This window comes from Carassius carassius, chromosome 40 (assembly GCF_963082965.1).
Source record: "Carassius carassius chromosome 40, fCarCar2.1, whole genome shotgun sequence".
In the NCBI taxonomy this organism is placed as follows: domain Eukaryota; kingdom Metazoa; phylum Chordata; class Actinopteri; order Cypriniformes; family Cyprinidae; genus Carassius; species Carassius carassius.
The window spans coordinates 21294482-21322364 of record NC_081794.1 but is presented as its reverse complement, the minus strand read 5'-3'; the positions used below and the strand labels follow the sequence as shown (position 1 = coordinate 21322364).

At 38.0% G+C, this 27883-nt stretch overlaps 2 protein-coding genes and 1 pseudogene across 2 annotated transcripts; 2 read left to right on the top strand and 1 right to left on the bottom strand.

Annotated features, from left to right (window-relative positions):
• Window positions 1-4367: 4367 nt before the first annotated feature.
• Window positions 4368-6728, top strand: enpp7.2 (ectonucleotide pyrophosphatase/phosphodiesterase 7, tandem duplicate 2). The gene is given in 7 exon segments (XM_059531551.1): window positions 4368-4620; window positions 4767-4911; window positions 5094-5684; window positions 5686-5722; window positions 5810-6053; window positions 6359-6482; window positions 6591-6728. Coding segments are annotated over 7 exon segments (1449 nt in total). The 5' UTR covers window positions 4368-4373; the 3' UTR covers window positions 6652-6728.
• Window positions 6729-7784: 1056 nt separating this feature from the next.
• Window positions 7785-12510, top strand: LOC132121888 (ectonucleotide pyrophosphatase/phosphodiesterase family member 7-like; annotated as a pseudogene).
• A 9061-nt stretch (window positions 12511-21571) lies between these two features.
• nog3 (noggin 3) lies at window positions 21572-23323 on the bottom strand. The gene has a single exon (XM_059531550.1). The coding sequence runs from the start codon at window positions 22848-22850 to the stop codon at window positions 22179-22181; it is 672 nt and encodes a 223-aa protein (XP_059387533.1). The 5' UTR covers window positions 22851-23323; the 3' UTR covers window positions 21572-22178.
• Window positions 23324-27883: the final 4560 nt, after the last annotated feature.

The following is a 27883-nucleotide window of genomic DNA, read 5'->3' as shown; positions in this document are numbered from 1 at the left end:
GGCAGTTCTCTCACAAGAGCAGCAAGGTAAGGTGTGTCCCATTGCTTATGGTAGTCGGGGTCTTAGGCCCACTGAGCGCAATACATCTAACTACAGTTCTATGAAACTGGAGTTTCTTGCGCTCAAGTGGGCCATGACTGAAACGTTCCGGGAATACCTACTGGGACATAAGTGTATAGTGTATACAGATAATAACCCTCTTAGCTACCTGAACTCTGCCAAGTTAGGGGCCATGGAACAGCGTTGGGCTGCCCAGTTGGCAGCCTTTGACTTCGAACTTAAATATAGGTCAGGTAAGAGCAACCGTAATGCTGATGCCTTGTCGCGGCAAAATTTTCCGGTGATGGGAGGTCAGGATTTGTGCCTGGGTGCCGCTGTCCCAGTTGTTTTGCGTCAAGCCACTCAATGTGGTTTCGTGACTTGGGTGCAGGGCCGGCTCTAGTTTATTTGGTGCCCAAGGCGAGAACACCCGCTGGTGCCAAGAGTGTGAGAGGTGCCAGTGTGCTAAGGGTGATCAGCCCATCCATGCTAGTTTCATGTGACATTTGTTGGCCGCACGGCCAAACGAGATTTTGGCTTTAGACTTCACGTTGTTGGAGCCCTCAAGTTCCGGCCTTGAGAATGTTTTGGTCATGACTGACATTTTCACCAAGTACACCTTGGCTGTACCTACTAGGGACCAACAAGCTGAGACTGTGGCCCAGGTCCTGGTAGTTGAATGGTTTTGTAAATGTAGGGTGCCTGGTCCATTCAGACCAAGGCCGTAATTTTGAGTCCGCCCTCATTCAGCAGCTTTGTGGCTTGTATGGAGTTGAAAAGTCGCGCACTACACCATACCATCCAGCTGGAAACGGCCAGTGTGAACGTTTCAACAGAACTTTGCATAATCTTTTGAGCACATTGCCAGTTTCGAAGAAGGGGGATTGGCCACTCTGTCTCTCTCAGGTACTATTCACCTATAACACTACTCCTAATCAAGCTACGGGAGAGTCCCCTTATTTCTTGATGTTTGGGCAGGAGCCTAGACTCCCAGTTGACTTCCTGCTGGGTAGGGATGAAGAACCACTTGCTGGTAGTGTACATAGGTGGGTCCTGGAGCATCAGGATCGGTTGCAGTTTGCTTTTGCGGGTGCTCGTGAGCGGTTGGGGGCTGTGGCAGATCGTCGGAAGGCCAGACATGATCTGCAGGTACGAGAAGCACCACTGAAGGAGGGTCAGTTGGTATACCTCCGCGACCATAGCGTGAGAGGTAGACACAAAATCCAAGACCTGTGGAGTTCAGTGGTGTACCAAATCTTAAATTCACCCAAGGAAGGGGGTGTGGTGTATACCCTTGCCCCCGCCACCGATTTGGGTAAAGTAAAGCACTTGCACCAATCCTTGCTGAAAACTCAGATTGGTAGAAACTTGTTCCCCATCTTGCCGGACCGTCCGGTAGCTGAACCTGTGCAGTTTCATAGAAAGGAGGAGTAAGATGAGGGAGACTTATTTGTTTTGGTGCCGGAAACACAAGTTGGTTTTGGGCAGGTGCCTGGGGGTATTGCCCCATCTGTTCCTCAGAGGTCAGAGGAGGTACCATCTGGTGAAGCTTGGAGGGCAGAAGAAGTTCTAGAGGCAGAGGTGAACTTGCAGCCTGTAGTAAGTCTTCCTTCAGGTTCTGCTGTGTTCAGGAGGACAGGAAGGAGTACTGCTGGGCAGCATCCTAATGTACATCACCTCCCACGATCGGTGGGGGCCGGTACAGTGTCTAGTATAGTGGGTGGTATAGCTGTTACTTTGTTTCGGCCTTGGAACTGACAACTCGGGATAGGTTCGGTTTAGTTCACCGCCGGGGTGTCGGTGCAGAAACTGGGGGTGGATTGTAACCGAATGAACCAGGTGAGTGGTGGTGATTGACATTTTAGTGAGCACCTCTCAGCGAGGAATTCCTCCTATTTAAGAGCTGGTTGGCTATAGCCTGGGATGCGTCACTTCTGGCTCCTCCCCTTCTTCTGTTGTTGACGGTAGCTGTAGCCGGTCTTTTCCCCTCCGTTTCCTTCGGCTTTTTTAATGGATTTGAGGACTGCTTACCTCTCAGGTATGTGTGACTTTTGTGGAAAGTGGATTGTTCGGTGTTGTGGTCAGGGTTCACGATTGGCTGATGTTTCGCGTTGTGTGCAGTATCCCTGTATTCCAGCTAAACGGCGGCTTCTATGAGCTTAGAATGTCTTGGCCTGTGACGGGATAAGCATCTTGTGTAAACACATTTGTCCCTTCCCGTTAAGTGTTGTCGTGCATGTAACCATTAGTTATGAGCCGAAAATTTTAACAAGTGGTGCATACATTTTATAGGTCTTTTTCTTTGCTTGTATTTGACTTAGGATTCTCCCTTTCATTCGTGATGATTGTTTTTCCTGCTAGCATTACCACTATAGCCCTGTCGCTTTTCTGCTGAGAAACTGAGAGAACACCATATCTCCCCACTCATAGAGGGGATTGTTGCTGTCTGGTTTTACTGATTTATAGTTTTTTTTTCTTCTCATTTTGGGGTTGACGCTCACTGGTGTTTTGAACAGGAGCGCAAAACTGTTTGCTCTGTGTAAGCCCGTCTCCACTGTTGTTGAATTGAGTTTCTTTTATTAAGTTTTTGTATAACATTTTTGATTTGCTTATTCATTGTTACTGTTTGTTGTTTTAACACTACACTGTGATATCATTTGATTGTTTGTTTATATGTGTGTATTTTATTATTTTTCTTTCAGGAGCTGGGGTCCCCTGGGTGACGGATTTCTTGTGGTGGTGGTGTTGCTGATCCAAACGTTTGCCGTGTGACACTTTTGAAGCATTTTGGTGGTGTGATCTGAGTGCACGGTGTTGTGTGTGTGGGAGTGCTTTTGGCCAACCTGCTCGGTGATCACTCCCCCTGTGGTGTACCTCAGCCCTGTAAGTTTGTAGTTCATGGTGTCTTTGTGTAAGTATTTATTTTTTGTTGTTGTTGTTTATTTGAAATTATTAGCCATACTGTACCCTTTTTCTTTTTTTCCCCAAGTCTTCAGCTACAGCCTTGTACAATGGCCGCGTTTTAACGTGATGTGTCTTTCCGCTTTAAATTTTGTATTAATAAAGATTTTGTACTTTTGATACCCACGTTTCTGCCTACCATCTTTTTTTTAGAGAATCGAACCTGGGTGACCTAATTACAATCTTGTAGGTGTCATTTATATTTCCCTGGGTGAAGCTCCCATGGGTGGCATAGGTGAAATTTCTTGTCTTTGAAGTTTGTCCCACTCCTTGCCACATACGCGCGAGCTTTGGATGTGACTGTGAGGGCACATAATACAGCCTTTGGAGCGCGTGAGTACCGAATGGCTTAAAATTCTTAAAAAAGGTGTGCAAATTATTATACATTTTTGTTACAATGCAACAATGACCCGATTAGTCAAGTGACAGTTCTGTCAGCTGTCCTGAAATGTGAGTGATATGAGTGTTGTATCGCAGCGTGCAGGTCACTGATGGGCTGATGAGAAGCCGCTCTGAGAGAGTTCATGGATTCAAATGACTGATTTAATCTTAGACTTTGTGTGGATTTATTTTATTATTCAAAACTACAAGCTCTGTTGAATAAATGCAGGAAACTCCCCCATTCTAACCTTGAAAGCTGCGATTAAAACCATGCGACACATAGTCCCCCTCATAAAAGTTTTTAGGCCTGGAAATTGCTGTTTTAAAATCGCATGGCATTTCCATGTTATTCATGACCTTACAGACCCTATAAAAGCAACTGATGCACGCTCTTAATCACTTAAACTGGTCCACCAATGTGATTGCGCAAATGCTCCGTTACCTCTCCCTTCTGTAGTCCCGTGCCGGATCCATTGCCCCGCTTTGTTTCGGTACCTCGCAATTTACAAGTTAAGCACTGCACCTACCGATTTTCTCAAAACTGTTAACCCACGTTTTATATAGACTGTTGGTTCAAGTACTGTATAGGTGTCTGAGAAAGAATGGTGAAGCCGGAGCTCTAGGTAACCAACAATGATTAACTGATTCTAAATATTATTCTAAACCAATTTTACCATACAGGTAGTTTACCAAATATAAACTCATTGTCATATCGCTTACATTTAATACTATAAGCCATAAGCTATAAATGAATTTTAAAACTATATGAAAAAAAGATCTGAGTTATTGCCTGTGCCCTATAACTTCTGATAAGACTGTCAGATAAGGCAAGATAACTCAAACATGCAATCCATCCCATAAACCCCAATGATAATGTGAACTTAAGTCTGCAAAAACTGATGGCAAAGCACAGAAGAATAAAGAGCAGAGAGCAGATACATTTCTATCCGTCAGATCATTCTGTGTAAAACAGTAGTAGTGGAATACCTGTCATGTTACTGGCACTGAGTGTCTTGCTGCTTATATTCCCTCCGACTCTCTCTGCTCCAACCAGAGATCTCTGCACCACAGGCAAAAACAAACTACTGCTGACCATCTTTGATGGGTTCAGGTGGGACTATGACCGAGATGTGGACACCCCAAACCTGGACAAAATGGCTGAGGAAGGAGTAAAGGCAGCATATGTCACTCCACCTTACCTGACCATCACTAGTCCTACAAACTTCACCCTGTTATCTGGTAAGGAGGAAAAGACAACAATTTTTTTAGACAACATTTTAGATCATTTTTGGTAACCCCTTAAGCTTAAAAGTCTTAAGCCAAATAATAATACATGCCAGAACCAACAGTCTAATGTTCATTTTTATTTTTATTTATTTTCCTAGGAAGGTACATTGAGAACCATGGTGTGATTCATAACGTGTGGTTCAACACAACCACACAACAAAGGAAAGAGTACTACATGACGCAGTTTGTGGATGAATACTGGGATAATGGCAGTCTACCTATTTGGATTACTGCTCAAAGACAGGTGCATCTCAGACCCTAGACAAAAATACTTAAGTTATCATCTTTTAAATCTAAGTGCAAGTTACAATAACAGTCCACTAATCTTTCTGGAAACACTGGTGCAATTAAGTGTTTCATTTATAATAACTCGATATTACACATGAAACAGATTTCTGTACAATAAATCTTATGTGCTTTTTTTGGGGTCTTAAAACAGGATCTTTACACTTCCCTGGCACTGCGGCCACTTACCAGAAAGAAACAATTCAGGTGAGGGAGGTAGAGCCAAAAGCCTATGACTACACCAATGAGACACAATGGAGGGAAAATGTGTATAAAGTCATGAAGGAATGGTTTAAAGATCAAGACTTAGACTTTGTCACCTTGTATTTTGGCGACCCAGATGAAGCTGGCCACAAGCATGGACCCGATTCTTCTGAGCGCCGTGAGGCAGTAAAAAAAGTTGACCGAACTGTGGGCTACATACGGGAAACTGCTGAGAAACACGGACTTAGTGACCATCTGAATATTATAGTCACAGCAGACCATGGCATGACCACTGTGTTTAAAGGTGGGCAAGTAAAAGAAATAGTTCTCACTGACATTCCAGGGTTCTCTTACAAAGATCTGCTGTTCCACCTGTTGGACTATGGACCTTCTGCGATGCTCTTGCCCAAAGAAGGGTTCCTTGACAAGGTTTATCAAGCCTTGAAAGGAGGGCATCCAAACCTTCACGTTTATAAAAAAGAAGACATGCCTGCCCGACTGCATTACTCCAAACATCCACGCATCCTACGTTCTCTTCGCAGACCCTGGCTATGTCATCAATGGGGTGAGGATTCAGTAATGGACAGAATAAACAATAATGAATGGAAAACATTATGCTGTATTTTATCATATGTTTTAAATGTTCTTCCAGTTTTACCCAATTCAGACCAACAAAGGTGAGCACGGCTATGACAATGAGGTCATGGACATGAAGCCTTTCTTCAGGGCAGTGGGACCAGATTTCCACAGTAATTTGTTGGTTGGACCATTTGAGACCGTCAATGTTTACCCTCTAATGTGCCACTTACTGGGGATAAAGCCAGAAATCAATGACGGGTCACTTGATAACACCCGACACATGCTGATATCCAACGGAGAGCCATGTGATTCTGGAGGTAGATCCAAATAAAAGTTGTTCACCTGTTTCTAAATTCAAGAAAATAAAAGTGGTTTGTTGACAGGTAAATATTTATTCATTGTGCGGACAGTTTGTCCCACTTAGTCTATAATATAAAAAAACATATTATCTGTGTTGTCCGTGAGTGAACTTCTGAGTTAGCTTGATAAAATTTACAGTAGATGCCTCCCTTCAACCCTATATTAATTACATTAACATACACTGCGATCCAATTCATCTTATCATCTATAAGATAACCTTTAGGTCAATCAATAAAAGTTTTTTTTTTTTCTTTTCTAACAGACGTTGCAGAGTCAAGTCTTCAGAATGTGTTCATTGGTCTTGCTGCCGTTGCTGGACTTTTATTGCTTGTGTCTGTGGTTGTTACATCCTACAACATGTATAAAAGACGCAAAATTAATCCAAAGTATGGCAAAGAGCTAAATTAAGACTTGTTTTTATTTTTGAGCAGTTTTCTCTTTTTTTAAGTTTTGTGAAAGATCTGATGCATTTCTTTACCTTTACTCTCCAACAGAGTGAAAGACACAGGAGACGAGGATGAGATAAAAGCCGACTCCAAGCAAACATCATTCTAAAAGGGACAATCAATTTTTTCTTAAAAGATCAAAGACAAATCATTTGAACTACAAAATTTCTATTACTTTTAAGAAAGTTTGTAATATTGTTCAGACTTCTAATATCATAAAAAGGAGATGGATCATTATTTATAGATACCTTTATCTCCAATGGAAGAGCATAAAATAAGCCACTTATTATTACATTTGTTTTCAATAGTCATCATAATATACCCTGAAACAGCAAGCATTTGACTGGATTTCATAGGTGATGGTGGGAGAGCGCATCATAAAATGCATTATGAAATTAAATGTGTTTTGGATTCATGAATGTGTATCACAGGAATGCAGCCATATTAGCATGTGCGCTTCAGATATTGAAAAATTCAAGCTGATGCAAAGCATATATGTGTGTCAGACAGCTCTGCATCATACCAGAAAAGAAACTGGACTGCAAATGTTATGGGACTGAACTTCTTGTAAATTAAGTTTTAAAACAAAAACATATCTTTATAGGTGCTTTTCTAATATAATTTAAAGAAACAGAAATGGAATACTGTGATTATTATTTTATTATTTTTTAAGAGAGAGAGAATCATCATAAAAGCAGCATAACTTGCATAATAACATAACTTTTAAATTTACTTTGAACATAATGGAAGACAGTGAAATATACTCATGCATCACGGATGAGCAAATTATGTCAAAAAGAAAGGCCTCAAACAGAGGAAAACACCATAGACCGCCCCAGTTTAGGTCTTGACTTCTAACTATAATTGAAATGCTACGCAATGTCAACAAAAGAACAGAGATCACATCAGAGTTTTATTAAGAAAAACAGTACAAAATTACTCCCAATTCTTGTGCAAGTCTGAACCACAATTTAGATTACCCTAAATTAGATTAAGAACATGAAACTATCACTCAAATGCATTACCATACAGTACTCATAACACAGACATTCCTTTAGGCCACATACTTACAATTTCAAATGTGCATAATTTCAAAATCAAATAAACCAAAGAATATGTATAATTTTGTGTGGTTACAAACAATGGAAATGGATTTTGTCAGCAATGACCATGCATAACTTAACATAACCTGATGGTTAAAGAACTAGACTGCAGGATTCCATGCCAAAAAGACCAGCAGGAATGTTCAAGCTGTTTAGTGTTGGGCAAGTTGGTTATCCAAAGAAACTGTGCTAGGTAAGAACTGGTGGGAATAAAACACAGAAAGATGTGGTAGTCATTTCAACAGGGATGATTCCCAAGTTGGTTAAGAAATTAGTCAACAAATCATGGGCCACTGTACTGTTCACACTTATACAGTTTTTGCAATGAAACAGCCCTTATGCAGCTTACATTCTATAGCTCTAATTTTATAGCACTGTCTGATTGATAAAGTCCAAATGCTTGGGTTTTCCATCCCAATTGCACAAGCATAAATAAATAGCTCACTTAAGTCTAATTACTGTTTAGATGATTATCTTTACCTACACACAATACAGCCCTGATACGAAACACCATGTTTCATTTTATAAGCAGTGAGCTGTAAATCAAAGAAATGCTTTTCAGAAAAGAGCTTTATAATTGCTTTTGCTTAATAACTTCTGATAACCCACTTGATAAGATACAAAAAGATAGCATAAGCATGTAATTCATCCCATAAACCTATATATATATATATATATATATATATATATATATATATATATATATATATATATATATATAAATAATGTGAACTTTACTTTGCAAAAAAATAAAAAACACACACAATCAAGAGTAGTAGTGGAATACCTGTCAAGCTGTTGGCACTGAGTGTTTTGCTGCATATTTTCCCTGTGACTCTTTCTGCTCCAGTCAGAGATGGCTGCACCACAGGCAACTACTACTACTAATCAGCTTTGATGGGTTCAGGTGGGACTACGACCACCAAGATGTGGACACCCCAAACCTGGACGAAATGACTGAGGAAGGAGTCAAGGCAGCATAAGTCACTCCACCTTTCTTGACCATCACTAGTCCTACACACTTCATCCTCTTATCAGGTATATGATCTTCATCCTCCTACAAACTGGTAAAAGAGAAAAAAACGATTTTTTTTTTGCCTGAATGCACTGCAAGTCACTTTGGTTAAAAGCATCTGCTAAATGCACAAACGTAAATGTAAGGAGAAAAAGCAAAACACTTCTAATTTAAAGTAACTTTATTTGTGACAAAGTCAATAATCAGGGAGAAGGAAGAGGATGGGGTCAGATTGACTGCTGCCGGTGATTTTAATTCACATTTAATAAATAAACAAAACTTCATGCTACCAGCGCTCAATATAGCACCGTTGAAAGTTCACAGGGCTCTCCAGATCAGGCACGGTCTCCCTCTCTCTCCTAGCTCACTCCCGGGCTCTTTATGTGGTCTTTCCATGCCAATTACTGGAACAAGACACAGGTGTTTGTCATTTGCATTTTACCCAATTAGTCACCGTTTGTCTCCCAACTCTCACGTGATTCTGGAGGTAAATCCAAATAAAAGATTTTCACCTGTTTGTAAATCTGATCTAGAAAACTGATTTTTTTTCTCAAAATGTTAAAGACAAAAAAATAAAAATTTAAACTGCAGAATTTGACCTTTTAAGAAAGTTTAAAATATTGTTCAGAACTCTAACATATTAAGAAGGAGGCGGATCATTTTTTATACTAATAGATATCTTTATCTCCAATGGAAGAGTATAAGATAAGTCTCTTACTGTCCAAAAGTTTTACCATATGTACATTTGTTTTCAATAGTCACATGAAACATCACCATACCCTCAAACAGCTAGCATTTGACTGAACTAAGTAGGTGATGGTGGGAGAGTGCATCATAAAATGCATTATGAAATGAAATGTGTTTTGGAGTCATGAATGTGTATCACATAAATGCAATCATAGCATAGCATAACAATGAATACTAATGGGATTGTGGATTTTAAGGAATAAAGAGCTTGTACTCTGAATATCTTAAAGCCCTGTAAATTTAAAACTAAAAGATCTGTCCAGTATTTTTGTGTTTCTTATATAAAATGAATAATGATAGGAAACGGTTGTATTCTCTTTGGTCTTGGTCTGAACATAATGGAGGCCAGTGAAATACTCGTGCATCATGGATGAGCAAATTATGGAGAAGTGAAAAGCCTCAAACAGAAGAAAACACCATGGAGTGGCCAAGTCAAAGCCCTGACCTGAACTATGATTGAAATTCTTTACAATGACCTCAAAAGAGCAATTCACACCAGTGATTTACAAAGAGGAATAGTACAAAATTACTCCTGACTCCTGTCTGAACCACAATTTAGAGGATTACACTAAATTAAATTAGGAACTATCACTCAACTGTTATACCACACTCATTACACAGACATTCCTTCGGGCCACATACAGTATGAACTTCGGCCATCCAAATAAGCACGTTCACACAGGCGATACATTTTAAATTTTTAACGGGTTAAAAATATTTAACGCAATTTACGCAGGGGCGGAGCTAGGGTTGGCCACCCCACTTATAAATGCAGCTTTTGTCTCTTTTTTTCTTGACAATAATTGTTTATTTATACACAGAACAATTTCATAGAGACATCAGTAGTATTTGGTATCAGTGATACTCTATTAACAAATATAAAAAATATATGTTGTTTCTACGTTAATTTGAAGATTGTGAAGTTATTCAAGCCATATAAAAGCTTTAATGTTATGTGGGAATAATCACGATTAATGTCGTGTTAATAAAATGTGCGATTAATTAGTTGTTGTTTTTTTATTGATTGACAGGTGAAGTCTCAGCAGAACACAAAACATAAAATTAGTGACAATGAATTAGGCCTATGTATTTTTCCCCAGGAAGCTACATTGAGAACCATGGTGTGATTCATAACAATTGGTTCAATACAACCACACAAGAGAAGAAACAATACCACATGACGCAGCTTGTGAATGAATATTGGGATAATGGCAGTCTGCCCATTTGGATCACCGTTTAAAGACAGATACATCTCAAAACATCACATCTTGACATAAATAAGAATAAAAATAATATTACATCATAAATATACATGTTTTCATGTTTTAAATAAGATATAAACTGACTTCTAAAAGTGTACACTTCCCTGGTACTGTGGCCAGTTACCAGAACGAAACAATCCAAGTGAAGGAGGTGGAACCGAGGTTTAATGACCGCACTAATGAGACGGCATGGTGGGAAAATGTGGATAAAGTCATGAAGATAAAGATTAAAGATAAAGACTTAGATTTCGTCACTTTGTAATTTGGTGAGCTAGATTCTACTGGTCACAAGTATGGGCCCGATTCTCCCGAGCAGGGCGAGATGGTCAAGAAAGTGAACCGAACTGTGGGCTACATATGAGAAACTGCTGAGAAACACGGACTCAGCGACCATTTGAATATTATCATCACAGCTGACCATGGAATGAGCACCGTGTTCAAAGGAGAGGACGTAAAAAGAGATAATACTCACTGACATCCCTGGATTCTCTTTAAAAGATTCCACATGGTGGACTATGGACCTTCTGGGCTGCTGTTGAATAAAGAAGGGATGCTTGACAAGGTTTATCAAGCCTTGAATGGAGGTCATCCAAACCTTCACATTTACAAAAAAGAAGACATGCCTGCCCGACTGCATTACTCCAAACATCCACGCATCCTGCCTATCATTCTCTATGCAGACCCCGGATATGTCAACAATGGGGTGAGGATTCAGTAAACACCTAATGGACACAGTAAATATGCATTATGCTATATGCGATAATTTCATATGTTCTAAATGTTGTTCCAGTTCTGCGTATTCCAGACCTACAAAGGGCAGCATGGCTATGACAATGAGGACATGGACATGAAGCCATTCTTCAAGGCAGTAGGGCCAGATTTCCACAGAAACTTGTTGGTTGGACAATTTGAGACCGTCAGTTTTTTCCCTCTAATGTGCCACTTACTGGGGATAAAGCCAGAAAATCAATGTCGGGTCACTGGATAACACCCGACACATGCTGATATCCAACAGAGAGCCATGTGATTCTGGAGGAGAATCTGGAGGAATCCAAATAAAAGTGCAAATCGGACCAAATAATTCAAATACTTGTTATACTGTATATATTTGTATATGTATAGTGTATGTATATTTAATATCTTAGAGGTCCGATACAAAAATTGTTTTGATTATTTTAAGAGGAAAAAATTATCACACTTTAGAAAATGTATACAGACAACAGCAATGATCTGCTATAATGCTATATTATACTGTTATATGATGTCAAACTCAATCTCTGCTTTGCTCTTAGCTATCTTTACAGTTAAAGACAACTTATTATAGTCATCAGATCTGGTTATTTTATTAAGGTCTCTTGATAAACCTTCATGTAAATTACACCATTAAAAAAAAAAATACCGTCAAATTGTATCACTTTGTCGGTTAAAAACCTGCAGGGAAAGTATTACAACTATTTTAATCTGTCTTTCACCACATGGCCCTATGAACCAATAACACTTGATGAACCAGCACTATCATCATCTTATCACAAATTACATAAGTTAAAGGTCATCAATCAACCTTTTTTTTTCTTGAAGATGTTCTCAAGTCACGTCTTCATAACGTGTTTGTTGGTCTTGCTGCTGTGGCTGGATTTGTACTGCTTGTGTTTATGGTTATTACATTTTACAACATGTATAAAAGACGGAAAGTTAATATGAGGTACGATAGAGTTCCATTATTGTTTTTTTTTTCAGCACATTACCTCTCTAGAAAAATCTGATGTATTACTTTACTTTCACTCTTCAACAGAGCAAAAGTCAAAGAGGACCAGATAAAAGCTGACTACTTGCAAACATAGTTTTGAGAGGGACATTCATTATTCTTGAATTGCTTGTCATTAAATATTACACTGGGATCCAAAAATCTGAGATAACACTGAGACAACATTTAAGGCCTTGTTTGCATTTAAACCTTGCTGTAAGGTTTTTGGAATTTGGGTGTTGGATGAATGGATGGATGGATGGAAAAATAGTTTAAAATATTTAATATTTAAGTATTAAGATCAAGACATCTCAAGTACATTTAGAGATATTTAGAAATTCATATTCAATGTACATTTTGACCCTTCATTCATATTGTTATACTGATAAAATAATTTGTAAATTAAATTATAAATGCTGAAAATATAGTTTGTAATTGTAAAAAGTGGTTTTAAAAAAGTAAAATAATTTGTAATCAAAATGTTGATTTAAAATAGGAGCATTTTGACTGGTTGTGTCAGACTCTCCACTGCTTTATGTTGATTAATATGCAGCAAATTTTATACAGTATATACTGATGCCATCTAGTGGAAATAGTGGAAATATTCAAACTCAAAACAATTGTGACTGTACTGTATGTGAACCAGCTGCATTCGAATAAATACTAACTGTTAACAATGAAAAATCACACATTATTTACTCAGTTCTTGAGATTTTCATTTCTTCCAATTCCCTTGCATGCACACGCACATTTAATTTAAACTACACACAATAGGCTGCACAATACCAGTCAGTTCTATGGGAAAACACAAAGCAGAAAAAGAGCTTATGAGGACTACATGACTGACAGAAGTTATCATTGCACAAAGCTGCAGATTCAGTGATTTATGGTGAAATCCCGTCCAGTCATGTGGAATTTTCCCAAAATAAGTTTAAGTAAACAGCTCATGACAAAGAGGCACTCAGAGCAGGCTGGTATGCATAAACAGTTTGAACAGTGTGCTGCAGTGTAGCCCCCTCCAAACACATTCACACATACACACACACGTAGCCTACACACACTCAGTCACCCGCCAGAGCAGAGCCAGTCTGGAAATGTGGAGTCTCCCCCTGGCACGCGCGCCAGACTCCCATCCATCTTCCAGTGCAATAACATTTCTCTGTCTCTCTGTCTCTGTCTATTGCTCTACTACTGTTGCAGGACACACACTCCTCTCCTGTCTGCAGAGATCATCCTTTATGCTCTTGGATGCAGGGTGCTTTTAAAGCAACATAGTCTTGAATGCAGAAATTTTGCACACTACAATCAATGAGATGTCTCTCAGCGGAAATATTAAACCTAAGCATATTATAAATTAAACTCAGCTGACAATACTTGTTGAAAACCACAAAAATTCATTTAGACTTTTCCCTCCTTTTATTTAAAAAAAGCAAAAATCTGGTGTACAGTAAGTCGCTTACAATAGAAGTGAATGGGGACCAATTTAAACTTAATACAAACGTAATATATTTCAAAAGTATCAAAGTGGAAACAATGTGCATGTCAGTGTTCTTTTGGTCTTTGTGTAGTTTATTAATATTTTGAATCATTTCTTTTTTCATTTTAATTGTAGTTAAAGTTTTAGAAATTGAGTTTTTTGTTATTTGTATTAGTATTTTCAATGTTTATATAGTTTTCATTAATTATTATTATAAATTAATAATTAACTAATATCTTTAAATTTTGCCTTGGCAACTAGCTGAAATAAAATATGGTTTTTATATTTTATTTCAATTAACATTCATTTTTTGAAGTATAGCAACATGTTTTTTTTGTTTTTATTTTTAGTCAACTAAATGCAAGTTTTTTCAAGATTTTAGTGAGAAAAATCACAAATTGCTTACTAACCTTTTCTGTAGTCATTTGCAAAGTTATATGCAATTTTAAAACTATGCCACATGAAAACAAAACCATTAAACAACCATTAAAATGACAAGAACTACTGTTAGTTTTAATCGAAGAAATAATGCAAGGTCCTTTTAGTAAATTACAACCTGCATTTTAAGCCTTCACAAATTGGCCCAATAGCTTCCATTGTAAGCTTCTCACCATTATATAATTTATTGCATTTTTAAAGAAATTTATAAAAAAAAATTGACAATTATTATGCCACAAATGCTTTCAATTGGGCTTATACTGAATATGTAATATTCTCTTTTGTCAATACAGACATGTATCCTTTTAAACTTCATCCAGTTTTGGATCTGTCAGTAACGACAGATAGGAGACGAGTGTTAACTGCTGTGTTTCCTCTTGAGACCTTGTTATGACTGTCTTTTTGGCCGGTCATAGTGTAAACACTTGGGAATTTCCCTCTGAAGACCTACATAGCACTTTTATTCTATCACAACATGTCAGCTCCGGGCCTCTCTAATATTCTCTGCTCTCATTCATTATTAGCTGTAAGAGCACATGTCAAACAGTCACATTCTTCTGAGTGGATTTTCTCCTTCCCTCCGACTACGCCCATGTCAGAAGAATGGTTGAGCCGGGAAACAAGCATGTTTACATCTGAGGCTTAACAAACGTGCTGAGCTGAAGGGAATGCTGAATGGAGTATCAAGAGGATCATGTGGATTATATTTCAGGTTCATAGTTTATTGTTTTTTTTTGAGTGCCCCCTTTATTCCTCTCAACGGGCAGAAAACCGAAATAGTCGTCTTATATTAATTTGCACAGTCATATAAATCGAAATTCAAATATAGAGCCTTTTTATTGTGGTCTATCCAATAAAACTCTCATTGGATGAGGTTTGCAACCATTTAAACTATTTCACAAGGACCGGCCAAGATGCACTGGTGGTCTTGGTCAAACGCCATGTCTTCCCGCGGCCTTGTCTCGTGGGGGTGGACAAGAACCGTGTCGCCTCGCACTCTGGTGAGACGTCTTAGGGGTTTGCGACGACAGATTTACTCTGACAAGCTCTGTGGTACGGCCGCCTGGCTCCGGACACCAGCACACCTCTCTGACATACCTGTCAATGAGGTGTCACGGCACAGAAAGCGCGCCATGCTTTCTTCTCTAACGCCACCATGGAAACACTGACTCAACACCTCCATATCCTCAGCTAGCTCGCTCCTACAGTCCCGCCCAAGCAGTTCTGATGAGGCATTCCTTTGAGCTGAAACAAGGCGTTAATCCATGATAACTTCTCCTCGTGCCAGCATGTGGGTGCAGGTCTCTCCTCCAATGCTTGCCTCATGCTTTCATGCCTGCCAGGTTGAATAACTCTAATGTAGCTGCAAGATTTAGGAGGTAATATCTATGTAAAGAGGGAAATGGTCTCAACAGTGAAGCCATAAATCTGTCATTCGTGCTTTGATGGATAGATGCTTCAGGATCGTTTTTACAAAGCAACCGAACACAAAAGCTGCCATTCTTCTGTGTCATATATGGTTTAGTTGTCTGTATTTGTGTGAGCAGTGAGGTGTGCAATATGGCAGTAATACGCAAGATGCTTTTTGCAATGTAAAAAACAAATGACGTCCTTCTGGGTGAAGGTTTAATCAAAATCTGGTTATGGATTCTCACGTAGGCTACATAAACAGTCAAATCAGAGTACAATGAGTCATGTGCTAAATGGAGCCAAACCTCTCTGACTGTGAATATCTAAGGCAAATTAACAAGAGGGCAACTGGCCATATGCCCAAAGGCCTATGACCACCTCACTTGACCATGTCCAAAGACAAACCTTCAAGGAATTGGAAAATGAAGCTAAACGTGAAGAGCTGCTTCACCATCTTACCTGGTCATGAAGAAGAACTATCAGACAGTATAGTCCAAGCAATCACAATCACTCTTCAATGTAAAAAAAAAATAATCTAGCGGTATAAATATACTGTAAATAATTAGCCTACCTATTTGCAGATGTGAATAGCCTCTCAGTTTATAATATTCGTGTATTCTAATAATTGTGTTTCTAAGTTTTATAAATTCATACATTTTCTAGATACAAAAGTCAATGACACGGGCACAGCTGTACAGTGTCTGTGCAATCTGTTTTTGGATTTATTGAATTAATTCGTGTTTTATATGGACCACTAGGGGGTGCATCGTGCATTGCATACACACAGTAGGCTAACAGAGGATGCTGCTCTCCACGTGCCTCAAGGCACTATGGCATTGATCATTTCAGTGTCCGTAATCATGACGACTGATCTAAAGCGATTTTAATGTGTCCTTCTGCAAGAGATATAAATTCAGAAGAAAATGAATCATGCTAAAAGAAGTTTAACTGAGTTTGGTTACCTAAATGCTGGTTAAAATGTGAAATGAAATCCATGAGCCAGTTCATGTCTTTTCTTAATTTGCCTACTAATTCTTCATAGTTATACACTAATATCATACAAATATATTTATGTATTACTGGATGAAGTCAGTACATTCACTAAATAAGACATGATAGTACAGAGTGACAGATTCTAAAACAATTAGATAAACCATCGCAACATGTTTGTTTTGTCTGGCAGTGAAAGAGAAGAAAAAGAATCAAAGATGAATTCATTTAGAAAAGTGGATTACCAATTCTCCTGCCGTCTCTATCCATCAAAAACACCACTCGTTTACTTTGGAAAAGGCAGCCGAGACATTAAATGCCAGTGTTCTTTACGACTGTTCACATCTTCGGCTACACCACTTCTCATGTTAAGAAAGGCTGTGATCCATAACATTTCAGTCCTGAGCCTGCATTTGGAAATAAATAGTGGGGCTATCATTCAAGACGAATTACAAACTTTGATTCCATTACATATACAGACACAAAAACATGCACTCAGATGCTGTCTCACAAACTCACCCAACACACACACACAAAGCAATGCTCATATGCAGAAGCACACGCGAGAGTGGCGCCACAGTCTGCTGGGTGCATTTATTATGGATCAGCTTTGCCAATACTTTTAACACCAGTCCAACCTCAGTGATGGATCCCGCTTTTGCGTAGAGAATCAATGCAGGACAAATAGTTCCTACTTCGGCCCGTGTCAGTACAGCCATCCAAAACACCTCTCAATCCAACTCCTAAATTCTATGAGTAATATTGATCTGGACAGCGAAATGCTGAGATTTTGGGCTTTGCTTGTTCAGTTTGCCACAGATTTCCCTGGTGGCTCAGTTGTTGAGCTCTTGATGAGCTTCCATGATGTTAATTAGCTTGAACACAAACAAAATACTGTTTTCACACGGACTGAAGGTGATCTGTTCCACCTCATTACAAATTAAACCTCCATACATTCATCTAATCTCCTGTAAATATCTATTGCAGCAGTCGAGCATGACGACAGCGCTGTGAAATTTCAAACTGAGGAACTTGATCTAGACCTGAAAATATTGAGAACGAAGCATACGGGTGGCAACTCTGTACACAGATATTTTATCTTTCAGTAAAGGATTAAAACATTCGTTCGCAGCGTTATGAATACAGAAGAAGAGAGCCTTCCTGCGCTAGGAGAACGAGTCCGTTTTTAACAATATAGACAGCGATGGGTGGAATGATGGCACAGAGCCCACATTGGCCTGGCGATTGGGGGAAAATTATAGGGCTACGCTGCCAATTTCTCAAGGGAAAAAAAGCAAGGAGGAACAAAAGGGAGATGAAGCTTGCGGTTTGATCAAACCTCAGTTGAGTCAAGTATTTGCCATCCCTCATGTTTGTGTAGTGTTTTTGGTGGGGAATAAATGATGAGAGCTCAAACTGAAGGCTGAAGGGGTTTTAGTTATTTCTATCTGTCAACCTTGAGGTAAAGTGCTCAAGATTTGCTTTCATATTTAAACAGTTGTTTTTCTTCCTCAGTAAGGAACCAGAATTCAAGGTTGCAAGACATTGAAAACATTTAAAATAAAACAATACAAATCTTAAGAAAAATTAATGATTTTGTATTAAATTAGAAAATCATAATAAATAAAAGTCAGCTGCATGCATTTGAATCTTTTTGGATTTGGATCAATTTGCAGTCTAGATAATTGTGCACTGATGTTCCCCTTTCATTAATAAGGAGACGTTCTTTCATCATATCTGGTACCGGCTCTCTTACACTTCAAAGTCAGTTTTTAGACTGCACGTCTGCAAATATAGCTCTGATCTTCCAAAATCTGACAGGCAATCATTGCCCTGACCCCATCGCTATGATCTCTGGTATGAACTTGAGATCACACTGACCTTTTTCTCGGTGATATCATCCTCAAGAGCACACTCAGAGACCCTGATAACACCTGGCCGTTTTCAAAGGTGCCTAACAACAGCATTTTAATGAAGTCCAAGACATACACAGAACAAATAATGCTATTGAGATTTTAAGAAAGAGGAAATAAGAATGCAAAATGAAGTGAATTTCCTTGTAGCAGAGTACTGACAGACATCAGCCTGAGGCTTATGTTGATACATGTCTCTTCCTGACATTATTCGAATAACTATAAATGTAAGCTATAATAAAGTTTTACCACATGTTTTTGAATGTCGCACTCTCATAAAATATGAGAAATGTTGACAAGTCAAGGCTGTAAAGTGACACATTTCACTGCCAATGTTGAAAACAACATCATGTCTCAGTTCTACAGATATGCTTTCACGGTTGGAGGCTGATTCGGTTTTTAAGAGGCTGGTTTGGTCCAGCTTTAAAAGTAGAATAGCAACAACAACCAAAAAGCTAATGGAACTTCACAGCATAGGCTACAAAAACAAAAACATATATGTCGTATATTATATGGTGGGATCCAAATGTCTGAGACTAATACTGAAAATGTTTCATATTTCATATTTTACATACAAAGTGTAAAGTGGATGTATATGTTATTGAGCATGATTTAATGGACTATATATATATATATATATATATATATATATATATATATATATATATGACCCTGGACCACAAAACCAGTCTTAAGTCGCTTTGGCCAAAAATCATTAGGATATTAAGTACAGATCATGTTCCACGAGGATATTTAGTAAATTTCCTACTGTAAATATATAAAAACTTTATTTTTGATTAGTAATATGCATTACTAAGAATTCATGGACAACTTTAAAGGTGATTTCCTCAGTATTTAGATTTTTTTTGCAACCTCAGATATATTCAAATATTTGTATCTCGGTCAAATGTTGTCCAATATTGCCCTAATAAACCATACATCAATGGAAAGCATATTTATTCAGCTTTTAAATGATGTATTAATATCATTTTCGAAAAATGAACACTTAAGACTTAAGCTTTGTGGTCCAGGGTCACATATAAATATTATATTACTTTTATATTCAAGTCTTTAATTCAGATCTTTTTATTGTGGCTTTAGGCCATATTCTACAATTTGACATTTAGCGAAAACCAATGTGTTTTATATCTTATTATTAAAGTCTTTTTTATTATAGGTCATATTCTTTTATATGATATTCACTTTTATATTTGTTTTATTAATATATATGTATATATATATATATATATATTAATAAAACAAATATAAAAATAATAATATATAATATATATATATATATATATTTTTTTTTTTTCATGATGCTTTAGGTCATCTACAAAAATTTGACATTCAGCCAAAACACTTAATATCAGTAACCTTTTAAGGATGGACATTGTATGAAGTTTAAACCCTGAATTGTTAAATGATTATGTAAATATAATTGTGAATGATTTTAGAGCACTTTTTTTTTAGTAAGGAGTTTCCAGCCCATTGGTATTGCCCACAAACCTACTCACGTCCCCATGTTCCTTTGGTTTGGGCTTCCTCCATCCTCTGCATGCCAGCTATTTGGTCCAGGCGCCAGGAAGCATGCACAAGGTTCAGACCAATGAGAGGCTTTTCTCTTTAAGGGAGTGTCTGTGCAAAAAAACAATCTGAACGTTTAATGACTGGTGGTTTTTCCGCTCTGTCATGGTTAGAGAGAGCGCCTGGGTGGCCAGACTGGCTTTCATCACGGGAAGGGTGCAGCGTGTAAGGGGGCAACTGTTCCTCACACCTGATTGTTAGTGATACTGGATAGACTCCAGAACTTGGGTGGCATGTTACTATGCGAGATGTAGTTTCCAGTTATATCTCCTGGGATGTGATGCCCTGAGAGTAATGAAATGGGATCATTCAGACCATCTATGAGTGTTTAGGTTCGAGGGTCGCAGACTGAGATGCATTAAGCCGGTGTTGAAAATCATGCATGGTGCTGCCCAGCTATCACTGTGGGAAAATATACCTCATGAAGAGAGAAAGAAAGAAAGAAAGACACTGGCACACAGCATTTCTTGTTAAGTATAGTGGAGTGACAGGTCCATAATCTTAGTTTATTGGAAAGCTGGAGGAACAGGTAGTGTTTTATTCTGCAGCAAGCTGAGAAGTAATATAAAGATGTAATGTTCCTTCACGTAAACCCTCCTTAGTGTGCAAAACCAAGTGATGCTGGACAATGTGCTGGTGGATCAAGTCAAAATCTATGTAACAAAAGTAGGATTCACTTTTTGCCATGAGGGAAAGTTTCATTTTGGTTTTAAAGCTGTGTATTAACTGTTACATTGAAGCTTATGCATTTTTACTCTTGGGACTCTTTGAAATGCTGCAGTGTGATGTAGAAATGCCTGATTATTGAGAAACAAAAAAAAGACCAAAGCCATCTCCATTACGTTTGTCAAAAAAGGAGCTTAAACCTAATCGATACAGAGCGGAACTTCGGTATCTTCATTCCTTTGTGAGGTCAGGTTGTTCTTTTCATGCCAATAGACTTTAGGCAGCAGACAGAGCAGAGAATGTTTTTACATGTGATCATCCATCCAGCATGTGTTTCAGGCGCCACACAGATTAAATGAAAGAATCTGAAAATGAAGGTCTTTAACTTTTAATCCTTTTACAAAGACCCTTCAGACTGTCTGAGGACGGAATGGCGTCTCAGAGGAAAAAAAAAAACAAAGTAACTGATCCACTCCCTCCGAGGAATACGAATCACCAATTGTCCATTACGATCCAGACTTGACTTCATACGTCAAATTAAAATAATATCACCTTAATTAGCGTCACATCAGCATGGAGGGCTTTATAAATAGCAGCTGGCGGCTTTTACTGCATGCAGTGTATGTTAAGCGGATTGCATATGTACAGCAAGTGAAATAAGCAAAAAACAGTACATGCCATTTTTAGTGGTTTTATTTTAAATGCATTTCGACTACATGGACATGAAGAATAAATAGTTTCTTTTAATTTACATGAGCAGTTATTTTCCATTCCCCTTATATTTACAGCACACCAAGACTGTAATCTATAATCTCCCGTCTGAGGTGTATAAAGATAAAGAATTTTTTTCCGAATAATGGAAAAAGCTTGGAATTCCTTCAATAAACGCACTTTGAATGCGAAATGTTCTTTGACATAAATATGTATATAGTTACATTACAACCAAAGTTACAGTAGACACTGGATATTATAGGCAAATACTGACCTTTTTTCTTTTTTCTTTATAAATGAATCAGGCACTACTTTACATTACAGTGTCCATGTTAGACATATTACTATAATTATTTACTATAATGACTATAATACCAAGCAGCTCCACAAAAGAATCACATGTTAAGTACACAAAGTTTTGTCAGCATCACTCGTCAGTACTTCTGTATGAAATTACACAGTAACATGAACACCAATGTAAAGTGTAACCTAGAATGGCACCACATATACATCAAATATACATTCTTACACTGGACAGTGCATGTGAGAATGAGAATGAGCACGGAGCTTATTTCAGTTCGGGCAGGAGCATTTGCACTCTGATATAATGGGGTACTGAACTGGTATCCAGACACATTTGAGCCCACCCTTTCTCTGCAGGCATCTCCATCGCAAAACCGTAAAATGGCTGGATTTGGCAGGTTTGCAAACCATCCCTTCTGGAACCGAACAAGACCTTTTATTGTAGCAGCTGCCCACCTTCACATAGCGGGGCCAGAATCGGTTCCCCAGGTCCTGCCATGTGTGCACCACCGGGCAGAAGGCATAGGACCACAGCCACAGCTGAAGCCTTCTTCTGAGTTTCTTACTGGGCTTGTGTTTTTTCCCATGCTGGATCTCAAACTCCATGGCTTTGATTTCTTTGGGCATGGTGCCGGTGGGACGCTTGAAGAGTTCGGACTCGTTCAGGTCGTCCTGTCCTGCGTATTTGTCCTCCGGTGGACTGATGGACATGAAGTTCTGGTCGAAGTGACTGCCTAACATGGCTCTGAGTTCGGTCTCGTTCAGATCCCGCTCCTTAGGGTCCAGTATGGGATCCGGGTCCTCCTTGAGTTCCACTATAGGCAGAGTGTCACTGGGAATGGGACGGAGGAGGTAGTAATGTTGACACATCCCTTCTTCTATCCTGAATCCGAGGGAGAAAATGAGCACGTATGTAGCCAGAAAATACGGCACGTTATCCATCTTCTCGGCTGATTAATCCTCGCGCTTGAGTGTTAGCTTGAGTTTTTGGCGAGCCTTGAGAGCGCACTCCAGCGCGCGCGGTGTCTACACACGAGCGTTCTCCTTAGAAAGTGTTCGCTCAATTCAAACGGCACTGACCTCGTTGCCACTTCGCGCTTAAATGTGATCGGAGATCTAAAAACGCTGTGTCAGTTTCTACTTTGTGGTGATTGCGCGCGTCTCGTTCCGCTTTTACGCACAGGTTCCCATCAGCAGAAGGGCTCATGACAGCATCAGGCGTTTTCAGCCGGATCCGGTCTCCTTTTTGAGCTCGCGGGCTCCTCGCGTCTGAATCCGGAGTCCTGGTGTTTGAGGATCCGCATGGTTTCTGGTGACGGGCGCCGAACTGAGAATCACCTGGCTCGTCTGTTTTATCCTCGTGGGTCGCGACAGAACCCAAAGACCCATTCTCAATTGTGGGTCTGTTGCCAGAGCTCCACGACACCTCCTTCTATTTAGGGAGGGGAGGGGGGTGGGATGGACCGGAGTGGGGTATGGGGGTGGGTGGGGTAGAAGGGGGTCTGGAGGGATGACTATCATTGGTCGCCCTCTGCCGGTGCGCGCACACATGTGTGACATGTCAAAAGATGAATGACTGCAGCGAGGTCTAGAAACGAGACTTTAGGATCTGTGTGAACTGGACTGAACCGTCAGTTGGAAAAATACATTCATTCATTTATTCATTTTAAAGCAACATTTTATGCTCATGTCACATATCAGCAAATATTATTAAATATAAGTAATATTTAAGTAATATATAAGTAATAAAAAAAATTTATTTACTGTTTCATTCCTTCATTTTCTAAATAAATATTAGAAGACTGAAAGAATATCAGAACTTCCAAGAATTCTATCCGTTTATTATAACTTTCTGCACAGCCTTGACATTTTAGACTCACCAAAATAAAAACAAAAAACTCTTAATACAAAAATCTTTGCATTATCGATGATAATAAGAAGTTTTTGAAACTGATGCAGACGAAAACATTTATTCAAAGATTTATTCAATTGTTCATTACTTGTAGGCCTGTTACAAAAGTGACATGAAAGATAAGTAATGTATGCTGCAGTTTAAATCATTCTCAATTGATATCAGCTTGCTCTGAAACGCGTTGTCAAATCAAATCAATGGGTGCCACTGTTCACATGAAATGGCTTTTTTTGGCTTCTCTTCCAATGACAAGGTTGCATTCAGACATCCTATGATATTCCTCTGCTCCTCTGTAACGTTTAAATTGACCTTAGAGCAATTTTCTGGATTGCTCCTGTGTCAGTGAGTGTCCGGCGCCAGTAGAATGCGAGTTCTTTTTTAAAAGAAAGGAAGTGGGCTGAAATTATGTTTTTGAGATAAGCTTGCCAACCGACTGTAGTGATGAAGGAATCTGTGGCCCTTGAAAATGGCCTATCCTCCGGCTAGAATTACAGAATGCAGGACCGGCACAGTCTCCCGGTGAACAAAGACATTTCTGAGAGCCAAATAAAGAGCTATGCTGTTTTCCAGAGTCCTCCATGTGAACATAAAACTGATTAATGCATTTGTGATGAACAGACGCCATACTGTCTTAGTATTAAATGTCACTCATAATAAGTGTTTTAACCTGTGAACTGTGGCTCAGTTGATGTATGCTGTTGAACTCTCGTGGATTCCTTCGTTCTGTCTTGTAATTTGTATGTATGACTGTTTGACTGTGTTACAATGGTTTCCATGGAAGTGTGTGTTTGGAGACATAGCAAAGTGGATAAGAGGCCATATTCAAATAGGCTCCTGTCAGTTTTAGCTGCGAATTGAGAACATTGCGTCATTCCGGACCTAATCAACAGATCATCTTCTTGATAGCAATATTCGCCACAGTTTGAGTTCGTTTCCAACATACACATACATTCTCATTTCTTCCCCTGAACTGACGGCCAGATCCACATGTTTCAAATCATCTGGAGGTATATTTGTCCTTTGATTTTCGTGGAATATCTGGGCAAAGGCCAGTCGTGCCTCCATGACCATCAATGTCTGATCCGACTCTGAAGTTCACTTAATCTTAATGACGGATCAGAAGGCCTCCCAGCTCGAGGTCAAAATATTCCTGATTCTTTCATGACCCAGCTGGATAAAAATGTCATTTGTTTTTGTTTAGTTCCCTGTGAGGACCTTTGATGATCTAACGAGAGCAATTTGAACGCTCGATTTGAAAGTTACGGTTTCTAAAATGCGGTCAGTTCAGTTTTAAATACAAACATACACACAAACACGGTCTCTGTTCAGCCTGTTTGTTTAAATTGTTAACATTGTAAACCAAGATTCTTATGAATTTCTTCAAAATATTGAACCTATATGAAAAACACTAATAAAATATAAATATATTATTAAAATTTCATTAAAATATACATATTTTTTTTCAGTTTTTTTTTATCTGTATTTAAACTCTGTAAGATTAGCATTTCCTATATTATATATTGTCAATTGGCCTGTGTCAATTGTTTACACTGTACACCAAGCTTCATATCAATTTATCAAAATATGAGAGTATATTACAAAATAATAATAATAAAAAATAATATTTATAAAATATAATGTTCTGTATTCTGTTTTACTGCAATTTTCTATATTTTTTAAAGAATTAACATTTCATAATTATACATTTTGATTGGCCTGTTTGTTTAATTTGTTAACGTTGCAAACTAAGTTTTATTTAAATTTATAAATGCATAACAAAAAAGATACAAATATAAAATCTGTATTCAACCACTGTAAGATTATCATTTAATAATTATATATTGTCAGATGTCCTGTCTGTTAAAATTGTTAAAATCTAAATGTAATATGTGTAATATATATATAAAACACATCTATAACAGATTTTATAATATATATTTATTATGGTAAATTATAATATAATTTATAATTATAATTTATAATATATATATTATTTTAAGATGTTTAAATATATAAAATGTTCATTGTCTCTGTAATTTGTATTAAACCACTGTAAGATGAACCAGCCAAAATGAAATTATATATATATATATATATATTTGTGTGTGTGTGTGTGCGCGCGAGTGCGTGCATGTGCATGTGCATCTCAAAAAATTTGAATATCATGAAAAAGTTATTTTTTTCGGTTACTTATTTCAAAAAGTGAAACTTTTTACATGTAAAAAAAAAAAAAAAAAACATAAAAAATGTGTTTTATGTTTGATGATTAGAGCTTCCAGCTCAATAAAGTAAAAAAAATCTAGTATCTCAAAATATTTAAATATTTACATTTGAGTTTCATTAAATTAAAATTTCTACAGTATAAATTCTGGGTATCTTTTGTTATTAGAAACCACAATAATGGGGAAGATTGCAGACTTGGCAGTGGTCCAGAAGACAATCATTGACTCCCTCCACAAAGAGGGTAAGTCACAGAAGGTCATTACTGAAAGGGCTGGCTGGTCACAGAGTGCTGTATCAAAGCATATTAAATGCAAAGTTGACTGGAAGGAAAAATTGGGTAGGAAAAGGTGCACAAGCAACATGGATGACAACAAGCGTGAGAATACACTTTGGAGAGCTTCACAAGGAGTGGACTGAAGCTAGATTCAGTGCATCAAGCGTCACCATGCTCAGAAATCTTCAGGAAAAGGGCTACCAAGCCACTTCTGAAACAAAAACGATGTCAAAAGCATCTTATCTGGGCTAAGGAGAAAATAAACTGGACTGTTGCTCAGTGGTCCAAAGTCCTCTTTTCAGATAAAAGTCAACTTTGCATCTCATTTGGAAATCAAGGTCTAGAGGAAGACTGGAGAGGCAGAGACTCCAAGCTGCTTGAAGTCCAGTGTGAAGTTTCTGAAGTCAGTGATGATTTGGGGTACCGTGACATCTGACGTCTTTGGAGAACTTTATGCTTCCATCTGTTGACAAACTTTATGGAGATGCTGATTTCCTTTTGCAGCAGGACTTAGCACCTGCCCACAGAGCCAAAACCACTTCCAAGTACTGTGCTTGATTGGGCAGCCAACATACCTGACCTGAACCCCATATGGAATCTATGGGATATTTTCTAGAGAAAGATGAGAAACAGTCGATCCGAGCTGAAGGCTCAATAGTGCCTCAGCAGTGCACAGGCTGATCGCTTGCATGCCACACCTCACTGGAATTGCTGGAATTTGTGCTAAAGGAGCCTCATCCAAATATTGAGTGCATAAATGAACATACTTTAAAGAACTTGAATTTTTCAATTTTTTTATTATTATTATTATTATTATTATTATTGATCTTAGGAAATATTCTTATATTTTGAGATACTGGATTTTTGACTTTCATGAGATGTTAGCTCTAATCATCAAAATAAAAAAATACAATAAAAAAACTTTTGAAATGTTCACTTTACATGTAACAAATCTAGAATATATATGAATATATATTTCACTTTTTGAAATAAGTTACACAATTTAAAATTAAATTTACTTGAATAGGTCTGAAATGAAAGAAACACAAATAACATATAAAATATTTACACTGGAATGTTTATTTTTTTATGACTTAAATACATCTGTCACAACGCCATATTCAAGATGCATCACAAAAAGCAAACAAGTTACATCAGAAACTTACATCAGACCAACCATCAAAAATACAATACTGTAATATATTATTTGGATCAATAAATGCATAATGCAAAAATATACAGATATGATGCTTTTTAATTGTTTTGGCTTGCATTGTGCACAGTATAAAGGTATCAAGACAAATATACCATATAATTTAACAATAATACCCTAACTGGAATGCCAGTTGTAAAGAGTTCAATGATTTAACTGGAATATAAGTAAAGTGGAATATGATAAATAATGCCTCATGTCTGTGGGCTTGTGATGAATGCATACTTAACACACCGGTGTGTCAGAACAATGTGTGCATTTACCCACAGGATCTGGAGCACCAGCTGACATCACTGTACATTAACCGGAAGATGAAATCTTTTTTTTTTAACAATCCTTCACAAGAGAAACTC

Bases quoted from the DNA above. Each gene is read 5' to 3' on its own strand.
- nog3 (XM_059531550.1), bottom strand. From the start codon at position 22,850: ATGGATAACGTGCCGTATTTTCTGGCTACATACGTGCTCATTTTCTCC.